The following is a 24,085-nucleotide window of genomic DNA, read 5'->3' as shown; positions in this document are numbered from 1 at the left end:
ATTGGCCATTAGTGATGAAACTCAAGCTCCAGCCCCTCTCTCTCCAGAAAGGTCAGGGCTGGGGCTGAAAATGCCAACCCTCTAATCACATGGTTGATCAACTAGCCCCCATCCTGACACTGCCTGCGAGCCCATCCATAGTCACCTCATTAGCATAAACTCAGGTATTATTGAGAAAGGCATATATATATATATATATATATATATATATATATATATACATACACACACACACACACATATATACATACACATACACACACAACAAAAGATGTTCTATCATCTCTATCACTCAGGAAATAACAGGGTTTTAAGAGCTTTCTGCCAGGAACTGAGGATAAAAACTGATATATCTTTTATTATATCACAATATTATGTGTTCAATATGTGGAAAACCAATGGTGACAAAACCTACCTTCACACATTTAAATACAAAGTGTCAAAGGAGATTGTTTCTGGAATTTTTCCTACACTGCACATGTGAGATCAGGAGGAGTGACGTTTCGTTTCCACGGCTTTTCGAGGCAAAGGTGCAGGGTGTGGGGTGGGAGGGAGGCAGGCTGTCCACCAGCAGTGATAAAACGTGCCCAGGGAACTGGGGACAGGGGCGGGCTGGAGAAGCAGCAGAAGAGGGAGGGAAGTGTGGAGCGAGGAGAGTGCCGCAGCGAACAGCTTCTGTTGCTGGAGGGTAACTCTCTGTGGGCAGCAGTGGGGTTTCTTGGAAGAAAAGACATTGTTCTGGACTTAGAAACTCAAAAATCAGTTTCTACAAAATAGGAAGGATTTGATAGACTGGGCTGGATCATGATGAGCTGCAATCTATGAAGATAAAAGCAGACCGGAAAAGGAAAAGGACATAAATCCATTGAAATTGACTTAAATCATGGTGGGTCCTTCACACCCACAGCTGCTTGAAGGTGGATAAACATGATATTTGTAGTGTCTATTTAGTTCAATGTCCCCATATCTTCACCACATTTTGACCTACCATTTCTTTTTTATTATTATTGATATGAAAGAGAAAGAGAGAAAGAGAGAGGATACTGTGTACCCTACCAGTCAAGAACGTCCATGCATTTGTTCAACATATGTTTATCAAGTGCCTGCTATTTGTCAGGAGCACTTTAATAGCAGATACTAATGACCAACACAAAAATCCCTTCGGGTGTGGAGATCAGTGGAGAGTGATGAGACAATAAAAAAAACAAATAGGTAAATTTTATAGCATATTAATTTTTTATGAATTTTAAAAGAGAGATAGATGGGCATGTTGTTCCACTTAGTTGTGCATTCATTGGTTGATTCTTGAATGTGCCCCGACCAGAAATTGAACCCACAACTTTGGCATAGTGGGATGATGCTCTAACTGGGCTCCCTAACCAGGGCTCCCCATACACCATTTCTTGAGGGAGGCTGGCTCTGGGAACATTCTTGCTGACTGCTGGCCAGAGAACTCACGTGGGCCTCTCCGTTGGCTGATCTGTATCCTCCTGACTTGCCTCTTCCAGAGTAAGTGACCCAAGAGAATAAGAGCACATTTCAGGCAGAAGTGGCAACCTTTGCTAACCTAATCTCTAAAGTGATGTACTATCATCTCCGCCATAATCTATTAATTAGAAGCAAGTCCCCAAGTCCAGTACCTACTCAAGGGGGAGGGTGGGGGCAAATTAAGCTCCTCTTCTTAAAGGGAGGAGTATCTAAAATTTTGTGGACATTTTTCTAAATCAACCATAATTCCAAACCATTTTCTAATTTTGTATTCTCAGACTTTCTTACACCTTGGCTAAGCCTCTGCCCTTATATTCTTTGAGACCCTTCCCAAATATACATTCTCTTATTGACTTAAGCTCATGTTTAAGAAAAACGTTCTTTTCAATACCATATGAAATCTTGAAATCAATGAAAACATGTCAGAGACAGGGACTTTGCTGGCTTGAAGAAAGGGAGGTCTTTGGTGGACAGGAGGTGGGGAAGATCATACTGGAAGGTAATCCAATAAGAATCGGATTAAGCCAATTCTTATGCCACATGGATGATCGCCCCTCAACAAGGCATTCAGATGTTCGGTTTTGTAGGCTGAGTCATCTCCTGCAATTTCATCAGGTTGTCTTAAAACAGGAGTCAGCATACGTCTGGAAAGAACCAGATGGGAAATATTTTGGCTTCACAAGCCACATATGGTATCCGTCGCATATGTTTTCTTTGTTTTTATTACAACCCATAAAAAATGTAAAAAACCATCCCTAGCATGCATGGCATACAAAAGCAGGCCTGCGGACTGGAGCTTACTGCCCCCTGCCCTGAAATAATCATGGAGAGATGCTGATTGTGTCCTTGGGACATAGTTAGGTGTGCTTCTCCACATCATGAAGGCATGGTAAACAGCGTCCTCATCGCGGCTATACTTTCTCTCACTTGAGCCCAGAGTCCTTTTTCTCAGGTTAGACACATTTTGCATAGGATTTCTCTCATTCCTTCAGGGAGACAGAAACAGGTTCAGAAATGAAGCCACTAAAATGACTGATGTGGTGCTGTCAGAAAAGAAGTATGGACCTGCAGGGTTACAGGCTCACAGAGAGCTCGCCGTGCATGTCCATCCATCACATGAATAACAATAGCCTTCCCCAACAAGCGGAGTGAGGAACGTATGGACTGGCAGGAAGAACTCCCTCCGCTCACTATGGGCACCACATAGGCTGTAGGAGACAGTGGTGATGTTTAGGGAATTTGTGTCAGATTTGGCTTTTAATGGGGAAAAACAACCCCCTCTCATACTGTGACTTCTGCGCATTCTCTAACATCAGCATGCCTCATGAGTGACAGTGAGGGCACCCTGTGTCTTCATCAGCGACTGAAATCAAAATCCTCGGTGAAAATTCCTTTTAAAAATCTACATTTTAATTTTATCAGAGCATTAGTAAAAAAATGTATTATTTAGTCTATGACTCAATTCAAGATAATATGTTAACATGTATATGATTAGTAAATTCACGCGAGGAGGGGCAAAAATGAACTGTAGGGAGGAATGAAAAGATTTTCATCATATTTAATGCTTCAGATAGCTTGGATAACTATGTTTGAACCTGAAGCGCTACAAAATTGCTAACTCAAAGTGCTACGTGAACACCATACATGGGGAATTTGGGCTGTGGATAAAAGCAGTTACTTAGTATAAATCTGGTTTGTATTTTTGTTTTTTAATCATAATAACTGTAGTTTTAAGTCTTTGTTTAACCCTCTTAAATTTACTTGTAGAACTCATTATTACTGTAATTAAAACTGGCCAGAAATCATAATTTAATTAGCTTTGATATGACAAACTTTGAAGAGTCATCTTTCATTTTGAATGCATAATGTTACTTTCTGTAATTACTTGTTCTTGTAAATTATTCCATTCATAAACTTAATAGGTAGTTGTTGAGGGAAGTATTAACTTGCTGTTCATTTGGAAGGTTCAATGATATATGCCTATATCTGATTATTTGTCCAAACATTGTCATGTGATCAGGAACATGTTTCATCTAACTTGACATGTTTGTGATTGACATTTGCAGTCATAAGGCAGCATTCATTACAATGCTGTTATTTTGAGAGTTTTCTGAAGGAAACATTCACAGCATAAATATGAAAACCTCAAGGCCATTTTGACACTTCTAGAAGCTATCAATCTTCTTGGGTAAAACAGGGAAATTGGTTCCACCATGTCCGGGATTATCTGACATTTGTAATGAGAACAAGGGGAGACAGAGTAATTTATTCCCATAAGCAAACTGCCAAGAAGATAACTCCGGTCCTTTCTCACACTATCATGGTGGAGTATCTCCTGTGGGCGCTCTTGTTGGTTGTGCCCCTCCATCCCCCCTTCCCACGTTGGGCTGTGTCTGCCTAAGGCTCCCTGCTGCTCTCACTTGCTCATCACAGGCTTCCATAACTTCAGTGGGAAGGAGCTCGACTTATTCAACAACTGTCCCTAGAACCCAAGAGGGGGATGGGACAATGTCCACCAGGCAGATCACTTTGAATGTATGCTGTCCCTTACAGACTTCTCTTTCCATTGATCATGGGGCTCTCTGATAGACGCTTTTACCAAACATATTTGTGTGAAGAGGCGACAGCTGGAATTTCTTTAGAGTTATCCCAAAGAGTGGATTAGATAGGGCAGAGTTCTGCTAACTAACCAATTTGACAGAGAGAACAAAGCACATGCCAAATACTCTACAGCCAGGGATTCCATGTTGTTTTATGTCAACAGGATGGGACATACTAGCAACACTTAGTTGTCTGTGGCCCACTCTGCCACCAAGAGAGAAGAAACAGATGTTTCTATTTGTCTTTTGATGTGGCTTCTGAAACTTACATTGACTTGTCTAAGATGAGATCAGCCACCCCAGGCCTTGAGTCTGTTGACTGATTGTTTCAGGAGGCTATTAAGAATGTGATTATCATCTCAAAGAGATGGTCCATGTCTGAAGGTGTTGCCTGGCACAGAGGAAAGATGAACACTAAAGGGAAGAGAACACAAATAAACATATATATAATTTTATTTGTTCAAAGGGAATTAAGGCCCTAACATGTTTGTTTTTTGTTTTTTAAGGGGCCTATTAGAAATTTGGAAGTATTTAAATTCAACACCAGGAGGTCTTGATGCTCACTGTGTAATTATAGAACTAGTGTTAAAGGTAGAAAGACTAGGTAATTAGAGTGTTACAGTGGTCTTGGGAAAGGTGATGGCTTAATCATTAAATAAAAATAACTTACACTAAGTTGAAAATGACGGTTGATGTCTTCTTAAAGCGCAGCTTGATGGGAAAGAAATCGTGTGGCTCTAGGACAAGTGTAGGAGAAAGAGGGATCACGATGGGTCTGGAAATCACAGAGTGTATGTGGAAATGGGCTAAGGGAAGCTAGAGCTCTCCTTTTGCTTAGGGTGGACAGGCAGGCTAAGAGTAGGATATTTTTCCTGTTTGTGACAGAACCAGATATTGGAAGCAATTATTTCAGACCATCACAAAAGGAAAACAAAGAACACAAAACTAGGAAGCTAACCAGTAATTTTAGTGAATAGCATAACTATGTAATTAATTAATTAATTAATTAATTAATATATAAATAAATAACATTATTAGCACACTTCACTTTTTTTTTTTTAATTAAGTGAGAGGCAGGAGGCTGTGAGACAGACTCCCACATGCACCCTGACTGGGATTCACCCGGGAAGCCCCTATAAGGTGATGCACTACCCATCTGGGGCTGTTGCTTCATTGCTTGGCAACTGAGCTATTTTAGCTCCTATGATGAGGCCATGGAGCCATACTCAGCACCCGAGGCCAAGTTGCTCAAATCATTAAAGCCATGGCTGCGGGAGGAGAAGAGAGAGAGAGAGAGAGAGAGAGAGAGAGAGAGAGAAAGGGGAGTGGGTGAAGTGGAGAAGCCATTTGTCACTTCTCCTGTGTGCCCTGATCAGGAATCAAACCCAGGATATCCACACACCAGGCAGATATTTTACTGCTGAGCCAACCAGCCTGGTCCAGCATGCTTCACTTTTTTTAAAAATCTCATAGAAATGTCTATATATTATTTTGGAATAATTTGGACTAGGCTGTTTTTCCCCGCCATCTATTTGACTGTTCTTCCTATCCACTGAAGTATCTCTACTGTACATCTCTGCCGGGTACCTTAAACCAACATATCCCCTATATTCCCAGGCTCAATAATCACTCCTCAACCTCCCAGGTTAATGCTTGGATGGGGTTCTGGGTAGACTTACCATTGTAATTAACAAATGTCACTTTGGAGGCAGATGACCAGGGCTCAAATCCTGTTTTCACTGTCTACTAGCTATAGGGACTTCGGAAGAGTTAAACTATCCAAACATCATTTCTTCACCTATAAAGTGGAATATTTGTCGTGCCTCTATCGTGAAGTTGTTACCCGTGTTAAACGGGATAATTCAGAGCTTTTGCAGTGGAGGCTGGCACTCCTCATCCTCCACACCTCCCATCACCCACTCTCCAAAGCCAGTTGATTTTGCTCCATCAACATCCTCTCAATCCATCTTGTTGTCTCTCGTTTCACTTGCCATCCCTTTGACTCAGGCCTCCATCCCCTCTCTTGTCTGGAGTATTTTAATGAATTTCACACAGGTCACTTATTTCTGCCCCTCCTGCCCTCATCCTGCCCTATCTATACCCCACAAAGCAGCCATGGCTCTTTAGTTCCCTTCATGGAAGTGTCTGCCTCCTTGCCAAAAGGTACAAAGCCCTTTGTAATACAACCACTTTGTCTTCTCTGGCCTCTCTCCTTGCTCTACTCTCTGGGCTGCCAGTGCACCAGCAGTGCCAAGTCACGTGACTCCCCAAACATAAGGCTCACTTTCACCTGGGTCTTGTTCCCCTGCCTGTGGAGTATTCCCTTTTCCCTCAACTCATCCTACTCTCCTTTTCTGAATATTTCCTGCTTAGGCCAGGAAATATTTCCTCGTGGCCCTTCCCATCTGTATTCCACTCCCTTAGGTCACCCCTCAGTCTTCAACGATGCCATTGCTCTTTCTACAAAGGGACCTTCGGACCTGCTCTTCACTCTACCAGTAACACTCATCCATGTGTCCCTTTTTTTGCATCATTAATTTCTGGTAATTAATTTCATGTAGTAAGTACCTTAAACTCATCATCTCAAATGTCCTTTCCAGGGGAAACGCCCTCTGCTGACTCTGTTGGAAGTTCTGTTGGCAGTCTGGACTTCCCTCCATTAGTGTCAAGTATCAAGTTTGGGGATAATATGTTTGTGAAAGTATATGGTTCTAAAATGGCTTAGATCACATCCCCGGGAAGTGTGTCCTAGGTCAGAGATTCGAGGGGAAGCAACTGGTTTGAGGAGTGATTTCAAGAAGCATCAGAAGGGAAGCAGGGAAGGGAAGGAAACAGCACAGGTGCATGTGCCGTGGATTGTCCTGTGCGCAGCTGGCAGGAGGTCCTGAAGGAGAATTCCAGGAAACAGTGCGGGACTTGCCTCAGTGTTGTCCCCCTCAAGAGGCACAAAAGCTGGGTGTTAATCCACTTACTCCCATCCGTCATTGGTTGAGGACTGTTTCCAGATTGACTGATCAAGACAGGCGTCCTGTTGAGACTAGAGGATTCTTAATGCAGGGGGCCACAGGGGTTCTTGAGGAGAAGTCACTGCAGTGCACAGGACTCAGAGGTGAGTGCCAAAGCACAGTGGGGGGGGGGGTGAGGGCTTCTGGTACAATATCTACCAGCTCCACTGGACTGAGCGCCAGTGCTCTGTCTCTTACCAGTTATCCCTAGAGCTGCGCCATTCAATAGAATGCAAGATGCGGCACAAATGCATAACTGATTTTTAATTTTTGAGAAGCAATGTTAAAAAAAAAAAAGTAAGAGAAACAGGTGGCATTAATTCTGTTTTATTTACTCCAGTATAGCTAAAGTATTGTCATTTTGACATAAAGTCATTATAAAAGTTGTCAATAAGATATTTGACATTGTTTTGAGCTGTCTGCCCAATCTGATGTGCATCTGACATTTACAGAACATCTCAGTTTGGAAGTGTCAGATTACACGTGCCCAACAGCCACATGGGGCTAGCCGCTAACACAGTGGTCAGCACTGCTCTAAAAGTCAGACGTGATAGAAACTGGGTGCTCAGTAAATACTTGCTCAATGGCAAAGGTCTTAGCTGGGGCCGTATCTCCTCTGCTGAATCAGGGTGCTTGCTCTACAAGCCCCTGCAGCCTTCCCTGCTGCCCCCAGCACAGGGGGTGCTGTGCATAACCTGGGCAGCGTGACACCCGCTGTCTGCTCAGTGAGCTCCTGGCAGGGGCAGGCTCCCTCTTTGTTCCTCTGTCTGCAGCGCCCGGCACAGCAGCTAGAACACAGGAAACCTCCGCAAAGTTTTGTTTCATGATGAATGCGTTTTAAGATAAGGTGACTTGATTATAGTTTTAGTGAAATTGAAAAGGTGCATTTTATAGATTTATTTCATAGAATGTCTAACATTGTTCTTTCTACTAAGAAATAGTACTGTAATCTGAAGGGATTACTCAACTAGTGGCTGCAGAGGGTTAGAAGGGGATGGAAAATGAACAATAATATTAATGAAGCTAAGCATGGGCTATTAATAGCCCTAGTTAATGACTGAAAAGAAATCATATGATAACTTTCTGTTCTTACTAGTTCATCATCCAGAACCTGGACCAGTGGTTCTCAAAGTGTGGTGCCCAGACCTGCAGCAATAGCATCACCTGGGAACTCGTTAGAGATGCAGCTGCTCAGGCTTCGTCCAGCGCCACTGAAACAGAACCCAGACATCTGCATTTGAACCAGCCCTCCAAGGGCCGCTGGTGCACAGAGAAGTTTGAGAACCACTGCTCCATGGGCCTCTAGAAGGAAGGCACCACACGAGAGGGAGGACAGCTTTCTGGGCCCAACTTGTCACATGAATAAAACATATGCTCGCTCTGCTTCAAGGTGTGTGGTTTCTGCCCTTGGGGGAAATAAAGGGAATGATATGTCGACATTTATTCTGGGACAATGTCAAATAGCTATTAAGTAAACATTTGGTTAAACAAAACCAATGCTGAAATTCTGCAATTTTTAGAGAGAAATAAAAGACATAGATTATAAAGCACTGTTGTTTTCATAGTTGATAGTAAGTTTAGGAGTGGTTGTCAATTTTCAGCATTTATAGGAATTCTAGTTTGTGCGAGGGCACATTGTTATAAAACATTCGTATTGAATTGTGGGAAGCCCATACATGGTTTTCATCTTATACTTCAAAATTCCAAATCAGAATCTTAAAATTTTTATTTTCATCACTTGAAACGGCATGTTTTAATACTGAATTAGCAGCTGTTTCAAATGGTAATGGGGGGCTGCCTGCCACTTCAAATACACGTGGATTGAACGGGCCCCTCCCTGAGGTCACCCGCACTCAGCACGTGCACGTCTCTGCCCAGGTTTCCCCAAGAGCCACGTGGACAAAACAGAGTGGGTCACTGAAACACTGCCTTCGATATCTGTCATGTAATTCAGCTCAAATCTCTAACATTTATTCACATTTACATCTATGAGATCACATGTTACATTTTCCGCTGGGTAATTGTCTTTAGCCTCCGTCTCACCTCCCGCAGGTAGATGCATCTCATGAAACCGCTCCATCCATCTTCGTTCTGTCAGCTCCCAAAGGGAAAGCCTTTTGTCTTCCAAACAGGCTAATGTATTCCCTCTCCACCACCTTGAACTTTGTAGGTACTCAGCAAACATTAATTGATGACAAAGATACCTAAGAGCTTTTGAATTTATTCATGAAATGATTCTGCTGTTTGGAGGACATCTTTATCCGCTTTCTATTCTTCAACAAGAAAGTGAAAGTGTTTCTCCCTGCCTGTTCTGTACTTAACATCTGCACAGAGCACAGTGTGTGCCTGTTTTAAACAAATGTGCAGGCAGACCAGTTATCTCAGTTCAGAAATATAACTGACAATACGGAGAAATAGAGTTTTTAGAAGGACATTTAACGTAGGGGATTATAGTGAATGGCAAAGCGCAGGTGGTGTGTTCAAGAGAGCGAGAGCAGAGAGACACCCTGTTGTCATGCTCCTATGGACTTTATTCTGATCATATTTCTGCTTATGGCATAGACACTGGGTTAGGTGTAGACATCTGAAGACCAGTGGAATCTATGCTTAATTCAACGAGTAGAGTAGCCGTACACATCAGCCTAAGATTTCCAGCCCTCATTACACCATGAAGTCATCGAGAGTCTTTGGAAAAGTTGCTGAATTCCCATTTGTTGGTTTCCTAATCTTTAAAAATATGCCACATTAATATATTTCTTATTATTGTCATTCCCTAATGGTTATTTATTGTAGGCAGGATGCATTGTGTCCCTAGAGGTGCCACAACTTCCCCAGGGACGGTGGTGCTAATGAATAGTGTTTGTAAAGTACTTGGAAATCCTTGGATTAGAAACCAACCATGTCAGAGTAAAAGTATTGTATTAACATGCCATCTGGGAGAACCATATGTTATCTATTAAGGAGGTATATGTGATATTGAAAACAACTCTCTGGAGCACTGCCTTGTGTTATTTTTATACCAAGATATGCCGCGGCAAGCTTTGGTATGCCAGGGTTATGCCTTCAGTGTGGCGATGCCGCAGACTTCAGTCCCTGGGCAGGTATTTGTTGAGTTCCTTGCTGAGCGCTCAGCTCTCTAGCTACCATCATACAAAATGTATAGAGGGGATGGTCGCACATTACCATCTCATGTGTTTCCTTTCTTCGAACGCATGTCACACTTAGATCTCCCTTGACAGACACACACATGCTCTAAAACAGCGGTTCTCAACCTGTGGGTCGCGACCCTGGTGGGAGTCAAACGACCAAAACACAGGGGTTGCCTAAAGCCATCGGAAATACATATTTTATTTAAAAATGTATTGTATAATAAATATGTATTAGCCCCTGGCCGGTTGGCTCAGCGGTAGAGCGTCGGCCTGGCGTGCAGGAGTCCCGGGTTCGATTCTCGGCCAGGGCATACAGGAGAAGTGCCCATCTGCTTCTCCACACCTCCCTCTCTCCTTCCTCTCTGTCTCTCTCTTCCCCTCCTGCAGCCAAGGCTCCATTGGAGCAAAGATGGCCCGGGCGCTGGGGATGGCTCTGTGGCCTCTGCCTCAGGTGCTAGAATGGCTCTGGATGCAACAGAGCGATGCCCCAGAGAGGCAGAACATCGCCCCCTGGTGGGCAGAGCGTCGCCCCTGGTGGGCGTGCCGGGTGGATCCCGGTCAGGCGCATGTGGGAGTCTGTCTGACTCTTTCCCTGTTTCCAGCTTCAGAAAAATGAAAAAAATAAAATAAAATAAATAAATAAATATGTATTTTCCGATGGCTTTGGGCGACCCCTATGTTTTGGTTGTTTGACCCCCGCCGAGGTCACGACCCACAGGTTGAGAACCGCTGCTCTAAAACATCAAGTTTAATTATTTTCTCTTTCTTCTACTGGGCAAGCATGCTGTGCAGGGACATTCTCAGAAAAAGACAGGACCAAGATGACTGTCTTCTCTGTCGATCATTGAAGACCAACTCGTAGATCTTACATACTCTTTGTGAATGGGGCATGCTTCTACAACCACGTGAATGTATTCCGAGTAGAACTAGTACCAGCTATCAAGACAGCATGGCTCAACATTTCCGCAAACTGACTGCCCTTGTCCTGCTGCTTTCCAATGTGTTTCTGAGCCTCTAGTCTAGAAGACTGTATGACAATGAGTTCCACAGTTACTCTCCTCTGGCCGGGGAAGGGGTTCCTTCTCCTAGCTAGCTGCTCCAGTAAGAACACAAATGATGGTAGGTGTTGTTTAACAAGAGCCTGGGCCGTGTCTGTTCCACATGTTGTATGAACCTTATTTTTCATAAGTAACCTTATATTCCATTAGTATATTCCTGATAATCTTGGACTAGATGATATATATATATATATATATATATATATATATATATATATATATATATATATATTTATTTTAATTTGTGAGGTAGTCATGCAAGCCCAAGTAAGGGGAAAGCATAATTCATCAATTCACAAATATCTATTGAACACCTACCATGTGCTCCTTCTGGGTACTTCGGGGACATCAATCAGTAACTAGACAAAGATTCTTGCCTTGGAGGCATCAACAGTCAAGTGGGGACAGATAGACACAAACAATATACCTACTACCCACCACCTATAAGATGATAAATAGTTGAAAAAGAAATAAAATAAGCAGATCAAGAGAAAGAGAATGGAGTATGTAGGGATGGGAAGATTTTACTGTTTAAAATGGAGTGTCCAGCAGAGACCTCCTGGAAAAGGGGACATTTGCTCAAAGACTTGAAGGACCCAGAGCAGAGCACTCCAGGCCCAGGAGATGGGCAATCCAAAGACCGGGGAGCAGAGGCTGGCGTGTGCTCGAGAGGCAGCACAGAGGCTGGGGGTCGGCAGGCCAGCGCAGGGGCCGGCGTGTGCTGGAGAGGCAGCACAGAGGCTGGGGGTCGGCAGGCCAGCGCAGGGGCCGGCGTGTGCTGGAGAGGCAGCACAGAGGCTGGGGGTCGGCAGGCCAGCGCAGGGTGTGCGGGAGGAGGCCAGAGAGAAGTCCGGGCTGGAAAACAGGAGGCCTCTCCGTCCCCCAGGGCCCTGATGCCTTGGAGCACTTGAGCAAGAAAGGGGATGATGTGAAGTACATTAAAAAAAAATTTTTATTTAAAATATATTGATTTTGGTGAAAGAGGAAGGGGGGAAAGAAAGAGAGAGAGAGAGACAGGAACCCTGATCTGTTCCTTTATGTGCCCTGACCGGGGATCAAACTGTCAACCTTCTGCACTTCAGGACAATGCTCTCACCAACTGAGCTATCTGGCCAGGGCATGAATTACACTTCAAAGCGAACAATCTGGCTTCTAGGTTGAGAATAGACTTTGAGGACAAAGCTGGAGGATAAAAACACATTAGGAGCCATTGCCACAACCCAGGAGAGAGGGGATGGAGGCTGAACCTGGTGGATGAAAGCTGGTGGTCCTACCCATCACCACATTCAACTTTTAGGAACCATTATGTGTGATTAAAGAGCTGTGACATTTAAAATCTAATCCACCTTAATGAGGTTCAACCAGAGGCTCAGTAGACACCAGGTCCTTTTCTACATCGGGAACTAAAATATAGTTCAAGCAAAAAAGTAATTACCACTTGGGAGGAAATGATGATTCTTTTTTATTCCCCTGACAAGTGCTTGTGGGGACTCGAAGGATTGTAGGCACTGCGCTGGGTGCTGAGGATATTACAGGAACAGCAAGGGCATCGTGCTCAGCCAAGGCCTGACCATTCAGCTCTCAAGGGTCAGACTAGGTCACAGGAATCTGTAAGCCCAGAAAAAGAGGCCTCAGGCTTTGGCATATCTGGACCTAAATTTAAGTCCCAGTTCTGCAACTAATTGTGGGACTTCAGGGAAGTTACTTGACCCCTCACAACCTTGATTTCTTCATCTATAGAAATGCAGATAGAAGTCTAACGCAGTAGGACTGTTGTAATTCCATGGTAATGAGGATGAAGTGTGTAAGTGTCTAAGTGCCGGGTGCCTGAGGGCCCCTAGGAAGCAGCAGCCATCACTCAGGTTAGATGGTGACCATGCACCTCTTTTTATCTGCACTCAAAGAGGCACGTGGTACATTAGAATAATGAGGCAGCAAAGTCGAGAATGTACTTTTCTAAAATGAATCTATTTAAAATAGCTCAATCTGCTGATGACAGATCCAAAACAAAACGTTTAAATATCTGAAACTAACCTTCCCTCTCCATCCTTTTTTATTCCTTCCTTCCTTCCTTCCTTCCTTCCTTCCTTCCTTCCTTCCTTCCTTCCTTCCTTCTTTCCTTCCTTCCTTCCTTCCTTCTTTCCTTCCTTCCTTCCTCCTTCCCTCCCTCCCTCTCCCTCCTCCCTCCCTCCCTCCCTCTCTTCCTCCCTCCTTCTTTCCTTTCTCCCTCCCTCCCTCCTCCCTCCCTCCCTCCCTCCCTCCTCCCTCCCTTCCTCCCTCTCTTCCTCCCTCCTTCTTTCCTTTCTCCCTCCCTTCCCCCTCCCTCCTTCCCTCCCTTTTTTCCTCTCTCTTTCTTTCTTTCTTTCTTTCTTTCTTTCTTTCTTTCTTTCTTTCTTTCTTTCTTTCTTTCTCACTTTCATTTTCCTAAAGCCATTAAGTACAGCTGAGCAAGGATGGTGTTCACATTGAAGGAGTCAGTGTAAAGGAGATGGCAAACACCAGGTGGAGCTGGGCCGGAGCTGGGGAGGCATGTCTGTATCAGATTAAAGGAGACTAGAGACATGACCACTAAATGCAGCCAGTGAGCCTCAATCGCTATGAAGGATGTTATTGGAAAACTGGCAAAGCTTGAATGTGGTCTGTGGTTTAGACAGTAGGAATGCCATCAGTGCTAATCTCCTGATCCTGATGGTTGCACTGTGATTACGGGAGAGAATGTCCTTGTTTGTACAAAATATATGCTAAAGTATTCAAGGCTGATGGGTATGATCAGGGGCTAATTGTGTCTCCATCTTGCTCTCAAATGTTTTAGAAAAACAAAAACTTGCTTATAACTTTCTGTTGTCTAAAATCATGCCAAAATAAAAGTCCTTTAGCATTAAAACAACAAGTCTGGAGTTAGAACCTTGCACTCACTTGGCTTAAGTGTCAGACAGCTCAGTTCTCCATGTTCTTAGAGTTCTGTGTTAATCTGTATGAGATTATAGCCTCGTTCCTCAGCTATTTTTATACTAAAAGCCATTTTGTCACTTTTTTGCTGACCCCAAATTTAAATATCTTACCCAGACACGAGTATCAGTTATCTTTCCCGGGAAATAGTAGTGGATTTCGGCATCAGCTAACTGAGTTGACACCCAGCTGCCAGCACTTGCTCGCTGAGGGATCTTAGGCACATTGCTTAACATCCGTGTACTTGAGTTTCCATAGTCATGAAGCATGGATAATAATAATAATGGCTACCTCACTGAGGTATTATGAGAATTACATTTGATTATCTATGCAGAGCACTTAGACACTGAGTAGAACATAACCAATATTCAGTGAAAGTTAGCTGGCATTAATTAGTGTCCCGCCACCCACACGGCCCTGATAGATAAAACAGAAGCATCACAGATGACAGTACATACCCTTTGAGAGTATGCCCCCTTATATAGGCTGCATTTATTTGTCAAATGTGTGTCTCTTAGGAAGTTTTTTTTTTTTCTTTTTCTTTTTCTGAAGCTGGAAACAGGGAGAGACAGTCAGACAGACTCCCGCATGCGCCCGAACGGGATCCACCCGGCACGCCCACCAGGGGGCGACGCTCTGCCCACCAGGGGGTGATGCTCTGCCCCTCCGGGGCGTCGCTCTGCTGTGACCAGAGCCACTTTAGCGCCTGGGGCAGAGGCCAAGGAGCCATCTCCAGCGCCCGGGCCATCTTTGCTCCAATGGAGCCTCGGCTGCAGGAGGGGAAGAGAGAGACAGAGAGGAAGGAGAGGGGGAGGGGTGGAGAAGCAAATGGGCGCTTCTCCTGTGTGCCCTGGCCAGGAATCGAACCCGGGACTTCTACAAGCCAGGCCAACGCTCTACCACTGAGCCAACCGGCCAGGGCCTTCCTAGGAAGTTTTGAACTACGCAAGATGAAAATGTAGCTAGGTGGCAAAATACAAAATGAAAGACTAATTTTTTTTATAAATAAAAAGTGCTAACTCAAAAATATATCTTTGAGCACCCCACCCCACAAACTGAGAAGAAAATTAATGTAGCATTTGTATTAATCAGCTACTTTACAATGATACTGGGCAACAAATCACCCCAGAATGCAGTGCCTTACAACAGAAACATTTCTGTCCGTGGTCACAAGTTTGCAAGTTGACTGTGGCTTAGCTGCTGCAGGTTGTGTTGTGCTGGGCACCTCTTTTCAAGGGGTGAGTGCCTGGGCTTAGCTCAAGTCTGCTCCATATATCTCTCTTCTTCTCCTTCTTCTTTTTTAAAAGATTTCACTTATTGATTTTAGAGAGAGGAGAGAGAGAAAGGATGGGGAGGGGGAGACAAGTGGGAAGCATCAACTTATTTCTCATATGTGCCTTGACCGGGCAAGCCCAGGTCTTGAATCAGTGCCCTCAACATTCTAGGTCCACGCTTTCTCCACTGAGCCACCACTGGTCAGGCTCTCTCATCTTTAAACCAGAGCTGAAGGGCACCTCTTCTCTCAGCAAATGTCAGGAGCACAAGCACCAAGTCAATTATGCAGTATATTTAAGTCCTCTGCTCACATTATGTCCATTAATATTTCATTAGCCAAATCAAGTCACTTGGGATCATGTCCAACATCAATGGAGTAGGGAAGCATTCTCTTCCCAAAATGAGAGGACACTGAGTTGTATAATCCATGACAGGGAAATAAAGAATTGGGATCTATAATCCCATCTGCAAACCACTGCATTTGAATTGCCTATGCTCTGCCTGTGTCTAGAGATCTTGGGGCCTTCACAAGAAATGGCAATAGTACACCAGCAGGCAGGAAGCAACAGAGCATTTCTCCAGTAGCAGGGATGGTTTATTTGCTCTGGTTTACTTCCCATTCCCATGCACAGTTCACAAAAGGAACTACACATACCAGGAAAGTAATCTGTGGCCATGACATTGAGATTTTGTCCTTGTAAAATTCTTCCATATAGAACTGCACATGGACTGCATTCTTATCTTCCAACCAATGGCGCATTCCTTCCACATACATGAATTCACTTTGCAGCAGAGTCTCTTATTTCTATTGCTATAGAATGTCTGAAGTGTCTTGCATATATTATATGCTCGGCATATTTGGGTTAAAACAATGAGGAACAGGGTACTAATACTAATACTGGCGAAACAAGAATGATGCAAACACTAAAATTATTTCAGGTCACTGGGCTTTTGGGCATAGGAAAGTAAAGGATTATGTGACACTCCACATGAATGCTGTAGAAATTTATCATCTGAAGTAAAAAAACAAACTTTTGGAGTATTAACTAAGAGAAATTAGGTTCTGTATGAGATTTTTTTAAGCTAACAAAATAGCGTGTCACTTACCTATATTTCTGCATGTTTATATAAGCCTTTAAAATCCCTTCTAAAAACCATGTATTTAGATTTTGCACTCTGCTCAACTCTTATTGTTTATGTGCTTCCGGTGAAGATAGCTAGACAGACAAGGCCGATAAAAGGAAAGCTTGTCCTCATCAAATCCTTACGCGTAACTGTGTAATGGGATTTCTTTTCCCTTCCAGTAGAAACCCACTGTTTCGCTAAGAACTCACCCATTTGAGACATTTAAAGTGGATGAAAAGTTATAAACCGGCCAAACTGTCCTTTTAAAAAGAGAGCGAAATGAATGCTAATCTGATTGCCCAAGAACGCACTAACCCGGCTTGGAAAGCAAGACTTCTACGCTGGTTCCCCCTGCTGGATTGCGGGTGCATGTCTTTGGAAATTGATGAAAGCAATACCCTGAACCTTTTCATTTGAGGACATGTTACTCAGATGACAAATCCAGCATTCTTCCAGAATGCATGTCCTCCGTAATAAGCATGCCAAATGTTTCTTGAGTTTTCTGCCCTAAGGCAGAAGTGCTGTAACTAGAACACAGTGCAGCCAACATTCAGAGTGGAAAACAAAAGCACACTCCTCCTGCGGCTGTGTTAGGGAACCGGACTGCATGCGCCTGGATAAAGCTAAAGACCTGGTAACAGAAGACTCTGAAGACAACCAGACTGGGTTTTGTTATTTTAAAGCTGTACTCAGGGGTCTTACCATGAATTTACTTTTTATGCATTTAAAACTGCTGGAACCAATTTCTCACCTTCCTGTGACTTAATTGTTGTTTCTCTTTCCCTTTGTATCTTCTTCTTGTCACAAGAAAACTTTCTACCCCTACTCCATAAGAGATGTAACCAGACTAATTTTAAAGGCAGCCTGTCACGCCAAGCCTATTGTAATCTGTGTTAAAAGGTCTTCTGCCTGGCATGCAGGAGTCCCAGGTTCGATTCCTGGCCAGAGCACACAGGAGAAGCGCCCATCTGCTTCTCCACCCCTCTCCCCTCTCCTTCCTCTCTGTCTCTCTCTTCCCCTCCCACAGCCAGGGCTCCATTGGAGCAAAGATGGCCCGGGCACTGAGGATGGCTCCATGGCCTCTGCCTCAGGCTCTAGGATGGCTCTGGTTGCAACAGAGCAAAGGCCCAGATGGGCAGAGCATCGCCCCCTGGTGGGCATGTCGGGTGGATCCTGGTTGGCGCATGCGGGAGTCTGTCTGACTGTCTCCCCATTTCCAACTTCAGAAAAATAAAAAATATAAATAAATAAATAAATAAATAAATAAATAGGTCTGTCTGTTGGGTGAGACAGAAAATCTGGCAGACTTTTTCCTGCTTGACTGAATCCATCTGATGAGAGGAAGAGGGGACTACTGACCTGCATTTCTAACACATGCTCCTGCACCAGTTTGGCCTTGTTAAGGGAGCAAGAGCAGCAGCGGTGGTTCTTTCCTTCCCAGAGCAAAAGCCAATGTTGTCGCCCATTCCAACAACCAGGGAAAGAAAATGTCAGATCCACATGTGGTACTTGTAAAAAAAGCCATTGAGAACATGGGTTTAGATAGCTACAGAGCTGCCCCCAGTTTTCATACTATTGATAAAAGTTATACAGTTTTAAGTTGTCCCCCAGGACAAATGGCAAAGTGCAGGGCAGAGGGAATTCTATCCATACGTACATGTGCATTGATAGCATTCCTTCCCCACTGAGTGTCACTAGTTATTTATTTATTTACTTTTGTCATGCTATTATACACTTTTTCTTTCATCCAGGCCAATTCTGAGTGTGTTCCCATCTGCAGCTCTGTTCGATGGGTTATTTTTCAGAGCTGCTTGGGGAAATGTTTCCCCACTGCTTCTGAGGCTCTTGCTTTAGCTCTACTAGCTGTGCTCTCTTCCAGGGAACACTCATCATCCTTGTGCCTCTGGATTTACAGCTGGTTGTTGTAGTAGATGATGAATCAAAGCACTCAAGCAAAACCGAATAGAGTGATCTGGGCCCGGTTGTGGGTCAGGAATTTTAAAAGGGCTCAGCTGGGTGGTTCTTCTGCTCTTTGTGTCTGTGGCTGAGGCCATCACTCAGGTGCACTCAGCAGGCAGCTGGGCCAGGTTAGAAAGCGCAAGAAGTACTCTGCCACAATGCTCACTCTGTCTCCATGTGCCTCTCTCCATGTGGTAGGCTAGCCCAAACATTTTCACAGCATGATGCTGGCTTCCCAGAAAGAGAAAGTGGAAGCTACTAGTTCTCTGAAGCCTTAGCTAGGAACTCCCAGGACATTACTTCCACATTTTATTGGTCTAAACAAGTTACAGAGCCAATTCTGGTTCAAAGGAAGGAGTGAGAGACAAAGGCTCCGTGACCATCTGTAACCCACAGTAATACATGTTGGCAGCTTCTTTTCTGTTTGCTGTACTTTAACTACATGATTTATCTTCCACTTCTGTGTCATATATAAATTTATCATTTAAAAAACCTTTTTTTTCCAAACAAAGATTTGGAAGGCCTCCCGGAAATGAGTTATAAAATATGCCTCTATTTGCCTTTGAAAAGTTTGTTTTTCTACACATAAATTCACAGATATTTATTATACATTTTAAGCCAAAACAGTTTTTTAGCCAGTTTTTAGCATCTAATCACCACTGTACCTTCTCAGTTATTTATTTTTTAAGGGTTTATGTACTATACTGTAAATTGGACCAAAACTTGCTCAAGACAAAATACTTCATAGCATAGATATGTTAGATTTTAATGTGTACAATCAATAAAAGTAGATTTTTTTTCCCAACATGCATCAAATAGGAAAATAAAGGTCATAGAAACTTATCCAAGTTTTCTCACACAGTGTACATCGCTTGAGTCAAGGGCGGAAAGAACGGTTTTAAAATCTGCATTGCATTTTGGGAAATGCTGTGCAAGGAGAGAGATGTTACTAGGACTGCTGAGTGAATTTTGTTTACTGCAGTTCAACATTTCATCAAGCCAATCGCGTGCTAGGGAATGAGTCTAAATGCTCCTATTTATGTGACTAATTTTTCTGTTTCATGCCTCTGATTCATCTCTGCCTTGCTTTATGGGGAGTCATGCTACATTGGTTACAATTAATTTCAGTGCTGCATATTAGCCATAAAGAGATATTTCACAAATTGACTTGATGTCATTTTTTTCCCCCACTGTGGTTTTCTTGAAAGATGAGAACGGTCCGGAGGAAATGCCCAGGGCGGAGGACGTGGAAGGGCCGAGTCAAGAAGCAGGTGGGCTCAGATTTCTTTTGAGGAGTCTCCTAGGCCTCATCCACAGAGGTGAACATGACTTTCCTTGGTGTTATTTTCTGAAAATGCTTTTACTTTTTCCCAGATTAACCCCACCGTTCATTCAGGTCTCCCTCAGGAAGTCTCCAGCCCTAGTCACTGACTCACAGGGGACATTGTCATATCTTATTCACCAGTTCCATTTTCTCCCACATGATAACAGTTTGCTTAGAAGTGATCTAAGAGGAGTGCATAGGGGTTGCAGAGCCAGGTCAGAGCTTGGCTGACGTAGGGCAGGTCCAAATGAGCAGATGTAGTTTGGAAGAAAAAAAAAAAAGGAATGAGAAATCTCTAAAGGAACTGAATCAGAGGTTTCCCTTCCACGATAGGAAGAGCCGTATGTCTGCCCGTTCCCCTGCACGTGGTAGGAGAGGGCGTCATGGAACCTGACTGCCCCACACAGCGCTCAAGTGAGAGCCAAAGTCATCACGACCTCTCCTCCGTTCCCTAAAGAACAGCTGTGTCAAGTCAATGTTTATATACTGCTCACAAAAATTAGAAAATATTTTAAAATGAATATGAAGCAATAGGAAAGAAAAAAAGAAGCGTTTGATTTTTTTTATTATTACACAAGAACATCAAAAAAGCAAATGACAAATCAAAGAAAGTTGTTTGATTATGCAAATGAGATGCAAAACCAACTTTTATTTCATTGGTGAAAATGCACTGTATACAAAGGGCTGAAAGTACTGGAGTATCTGCACGTTCCCTGATCCCCGAATTTTTGTGAGCAGTGTAGATTTTCAACTGTAGATTATAAACTGAACATTCTAAAAATAAAACAGCCCTTAGACTCAAAAGAGATGGTCATCACCTTGTATTTATCTTCCCTTTCTACCCATTTGTGTACTTGGGCACACTCTCCTGTAAAAATGATAGGCACCTTTATGTAGCTATCCACATAGCCGCCCAAATCAAACTAGCCTTCTTTTCTTTCGTTTCCAAGTCATTCTCCCATGCTAATGAGCCCCACTTGGGGTGGGGGGAGCATCTTTGAAATAGTGGACTCTATCTAATATGGGCCAGGCTAGGCCATAAGCTGAACTCTTGGAAATAGACCGGGTAGTGGGAGAACTTTTTCACTGAAAACTTCCGACAATGTTCACCTTGGAACTTTTGCGGGAGAATGGGAAGCTTTTATTATTAACCTGGAAGATGGAATTGGGGAAGGCCAATCAGAGAAAGCACTGAAGCAAGGCAGCAAAGACCTCGCTCAGCTGCCACTGGGTCAACAGATTCTCTGCAGAAAAGCAGAGCCTGCCATGGAATGAATTCTGACACGGCACACTGTGATTACTCACGCCCCCACCCAGCTCCCGACCCACACGGCATTATGCTCTGTGGAAGATGAGTCTTATATGGAAAGCTGTCACTGTTTTTTCTGTTTGGGGCTGATAAACATTAGTCAAGTCATGGCTGACAGCTCAGGTCATTCTAAGAATTCAATGCTCTGTCCCAAACTATCTTTATTAATACAGCTTTTTTTAATCCTTGTTTATATTATATATACAGGCACACACATTTATCAGTGTTTTACTTATTCACCTTTTTTCCTTAATCCATTGAAAACAGACAGTTTCTTTTGGGATTTGGAATCATCTTGCCTGTTAGCAGACAAGTAAAGTGTGACCCCTCTACCCACCTCTTGGATCCATGGAGTCAACACCACAACTTGGGAACTTCTCAATGTGAAGAAGAGTCCTGAATGCACACCTGTGGGGCTTCCCTTGCTCTTCCCAGTGGGGGCAAAGGCCCAGTGGCCGGGTTCATCTATGACCTTGGCTAGTGTAGACATGCATTGCTCTGCCCACCCTGCTGGTCTCACAGCCTCCCTCATCCACATGCAGAGGAGTTGAAGACATGTTTCTGCTTATTAAACCCCCACTGACTTGCTCTTATTCTTCAAAACTGAAAATACTTGTTTTTCATTCAATATAATTTTCTATTTCTTTTTTGACAGAGATTCAGAGAGAGGGACAGATAGGGACAGACAGACAGGAAGGGAGATGAGAAACATCAATTGTTCATTGCAGCTCCCTAATTGTTCAGTGATTGCTTTCTCATATGTGCCTTGACTGGGGGTGAAGGGGCTACAGCAGAGCAAGTGACCCCTTGCTCAAGCCAGTGACTTTGGGCCCAAGCCAGCAACCTTGGGCTTCAAATCAGAAACCTTTGGGCTCAAGCTAGCAACCTCATGCTCAAGCTGGTGAGCCTTTGCTCATGCCGGTGACCTCAGGGTTTTTTATTTTTGTTTTTGTTATTTTTGTATTTTTCTGAAGCTGGAAATGGGGAGGCAGTCAGACCGCATGCACCCGACCGGGATCCACCTGGCACGCCCACCGGGGGTGATGCTCTGCCCATCTTGGGGCGTCGCTCTGCTGCAATCAAAGCCATTCTAGCTCCTGAGGCAGAGGCCACAGAGCCATCCTCAGCGTCCGGGCAAACTTTGCTCCAGTGGAGCCTTGGCTGTGGGAGGGGAAGAGAGAGACAGAGAGGAAGGAGAGGGGGAGGGGTGGAGAAGCAGATAGGTGCTTCTCCTGTGTGCCCTGGCCAGGAATCGAACCTGGGACTCCTGCACACCAGGTCAATGCTCTACCACTGAGCCAACCGGCCAGGGCCAGACCTCAGGGTTTTGAACCTGTGTCCTCTACGTCCTAGTCCTACACTCTATCCACTGTGCCACCACCTGGTCAGTCCAATTTTTTTTTTAATTTAGAAGTTAAATTTAATGAGTTTACATTGACCAATAAGAGTACAGGTTTCAGGTGAACATCTCTATAGCATTTGAACTGTTGATTGCATTGTGTGCCCTTCACCCAAAGTCAAATCTTTATCTGTCACTGTATATTTGTCCCATTTGTTTATACAATTCTGCAGGCCTCTTTCACATCAAGAAAAAAACACAAGCTCAAGTTAGCACAGCCCACCAGTTATCCTGCAATCTTAATCAAATCAAATCAAAGATGTAGATACTTTTTCCTCATTTAACCAATATATAGCATGAGTGAACAGGCACCATCTGAGCACTGGGATATATGGTAAATGATAATACCCCTGCTTCCTCAAAGCTCATATTCTGGTGGGGAGGGTCCAAACATAAACATTAAACAACAAAAATAGTGTAAATAGTGACAGACACCTTGCAAAGAAATGAGATAATGTGGAAGGAATACTGTGAAGGCCACTTTTCATTGACTAGATTTGGGGATAACTCAGAGGAAGCGATAATTAAAATGAGATTTAAGTAATGAGATGAGGAAAGGTCATTCAAGTGGAGGGAACAGAGGATTCAAATGCCTCTAGGCCAGTTTGGGTTTGGCCTGTAGGAGAAAAAAAGATTGACTGGCTGGACCTGGTAGACTGGAAGAACAAGGTTGTAGGTTCCAGAATATTTCTGAGTGGATAAGATTTGATTTTCCTAGAACTACAAGCCAATGGGAGTTTGTAAGTAGTGGAGAGACATAAGCTCGCTTTGCCTATAGTTAAAAATGGTTAAAAGAGCCAAAGTAAGAACAGTTAGAAGGCTATTAATAGTAGGAGAGCAATGATGGTGACTGCTGGAAATGGAGACAAAACTGAACTAGTCTGTGTCACATTCCACAGGTAGAGGAAAACGGGACATGCTGATGGATGCAGGTGAGGAACGGGGGAAAGGAGAATAAGTCCTAGGATTTTCGCTTTAGTAACCATGAGGATGATGCTACCACTTACCCATATAATGTATGGAGGACTGGCCACAGGGCACAGTTTTTTGCTGAGAAAGTTAATAGCTGAGTTTTGGCCGTGGTAAGTTTGAGAGGACTCTTACCGGTATGATACATGACTCTGTGTGTAGGGGCAGGCATGGATAGGAGATAGAGGTTTGAGAGTCACCATATATGAGTTCTATTTAAAAGCATGAGACTGAGTAAGATTCACTAGAGAGAACGTGTAAGTAAAGAAACCGTGGGCCCAAGACATCTTCACAGTTAGAGAAGTGGCAACAGGAGAGAAGGAGCAGCCACAATAAGAATTTGTGTCTGAAAGGACAGAGTAAAGGAATGGTGCTAAGAAGTCAAGTCAGATAAGAGGAATGAAAAGGCCACTGGATTTGGCAGGGAGGTCTTCAGCACCTTTGATAAGATAGTTTTTAGAGGAGTTTTGAAGCCA

General features: G+C 43.6%; 1 protein-coding gene across 4 annotated transcripts in view; it reads left to right on the top strand.

The window, feature by feature from the left end:
- The window catches only part of MACROD2 (mono-ADP ribosylhydrolase 2), a 2,105,833-nt gene that overhangs the window by 1,971,384 nt on the left and 110,364 nt on the right, over nucleotides 1-24,085 (top strand). For 2 of the 4 annotated variants that reach the window (XM_066237024.1, XM_066237022.1), the window contains 2 exons: nucleotides 19,817-19,879; nucleotides 23,540-23,572. The exons of 1 other annotated variant lie outside the window; for it this stretch is intronic. In XM_066237024.1, coding sequence (XP_066093121.1) covers nucleotides 19,817-19,879; nucleotides 23,540-23,572 — 96 coding nt within the window. The remainder of the gene's footprint in view (nucleotides 1-19,816; nucleotides 19,880-23,539; nucleotides 23,573-24,085) is intronic. One more of the 4 variants, XM_066237023.1, reaches the window with a different exon arrangement.

Source organism: Saccopteryx bilineata, chromosome 6 (genome assembly GCF_036850765.1).
Source record: "Saccopteryx bilineata isolate mSacBil1 chromosome 6, mSacBil1_pri_phased_curated, whole genome shotgun sequence".
Classification (NCBI taxonomy): Eukaryota; Metazoa; Chordata; class Mammalia; order Chiroptera; family Emballonuridae; genus Saccopteryx; species Saccopteryx bilineata.
The sequence above is the reverse complement of the archived record's forward strand: the minus strand, read 5'-3'. Positions and strand labels throughout refer to the sequence as shown.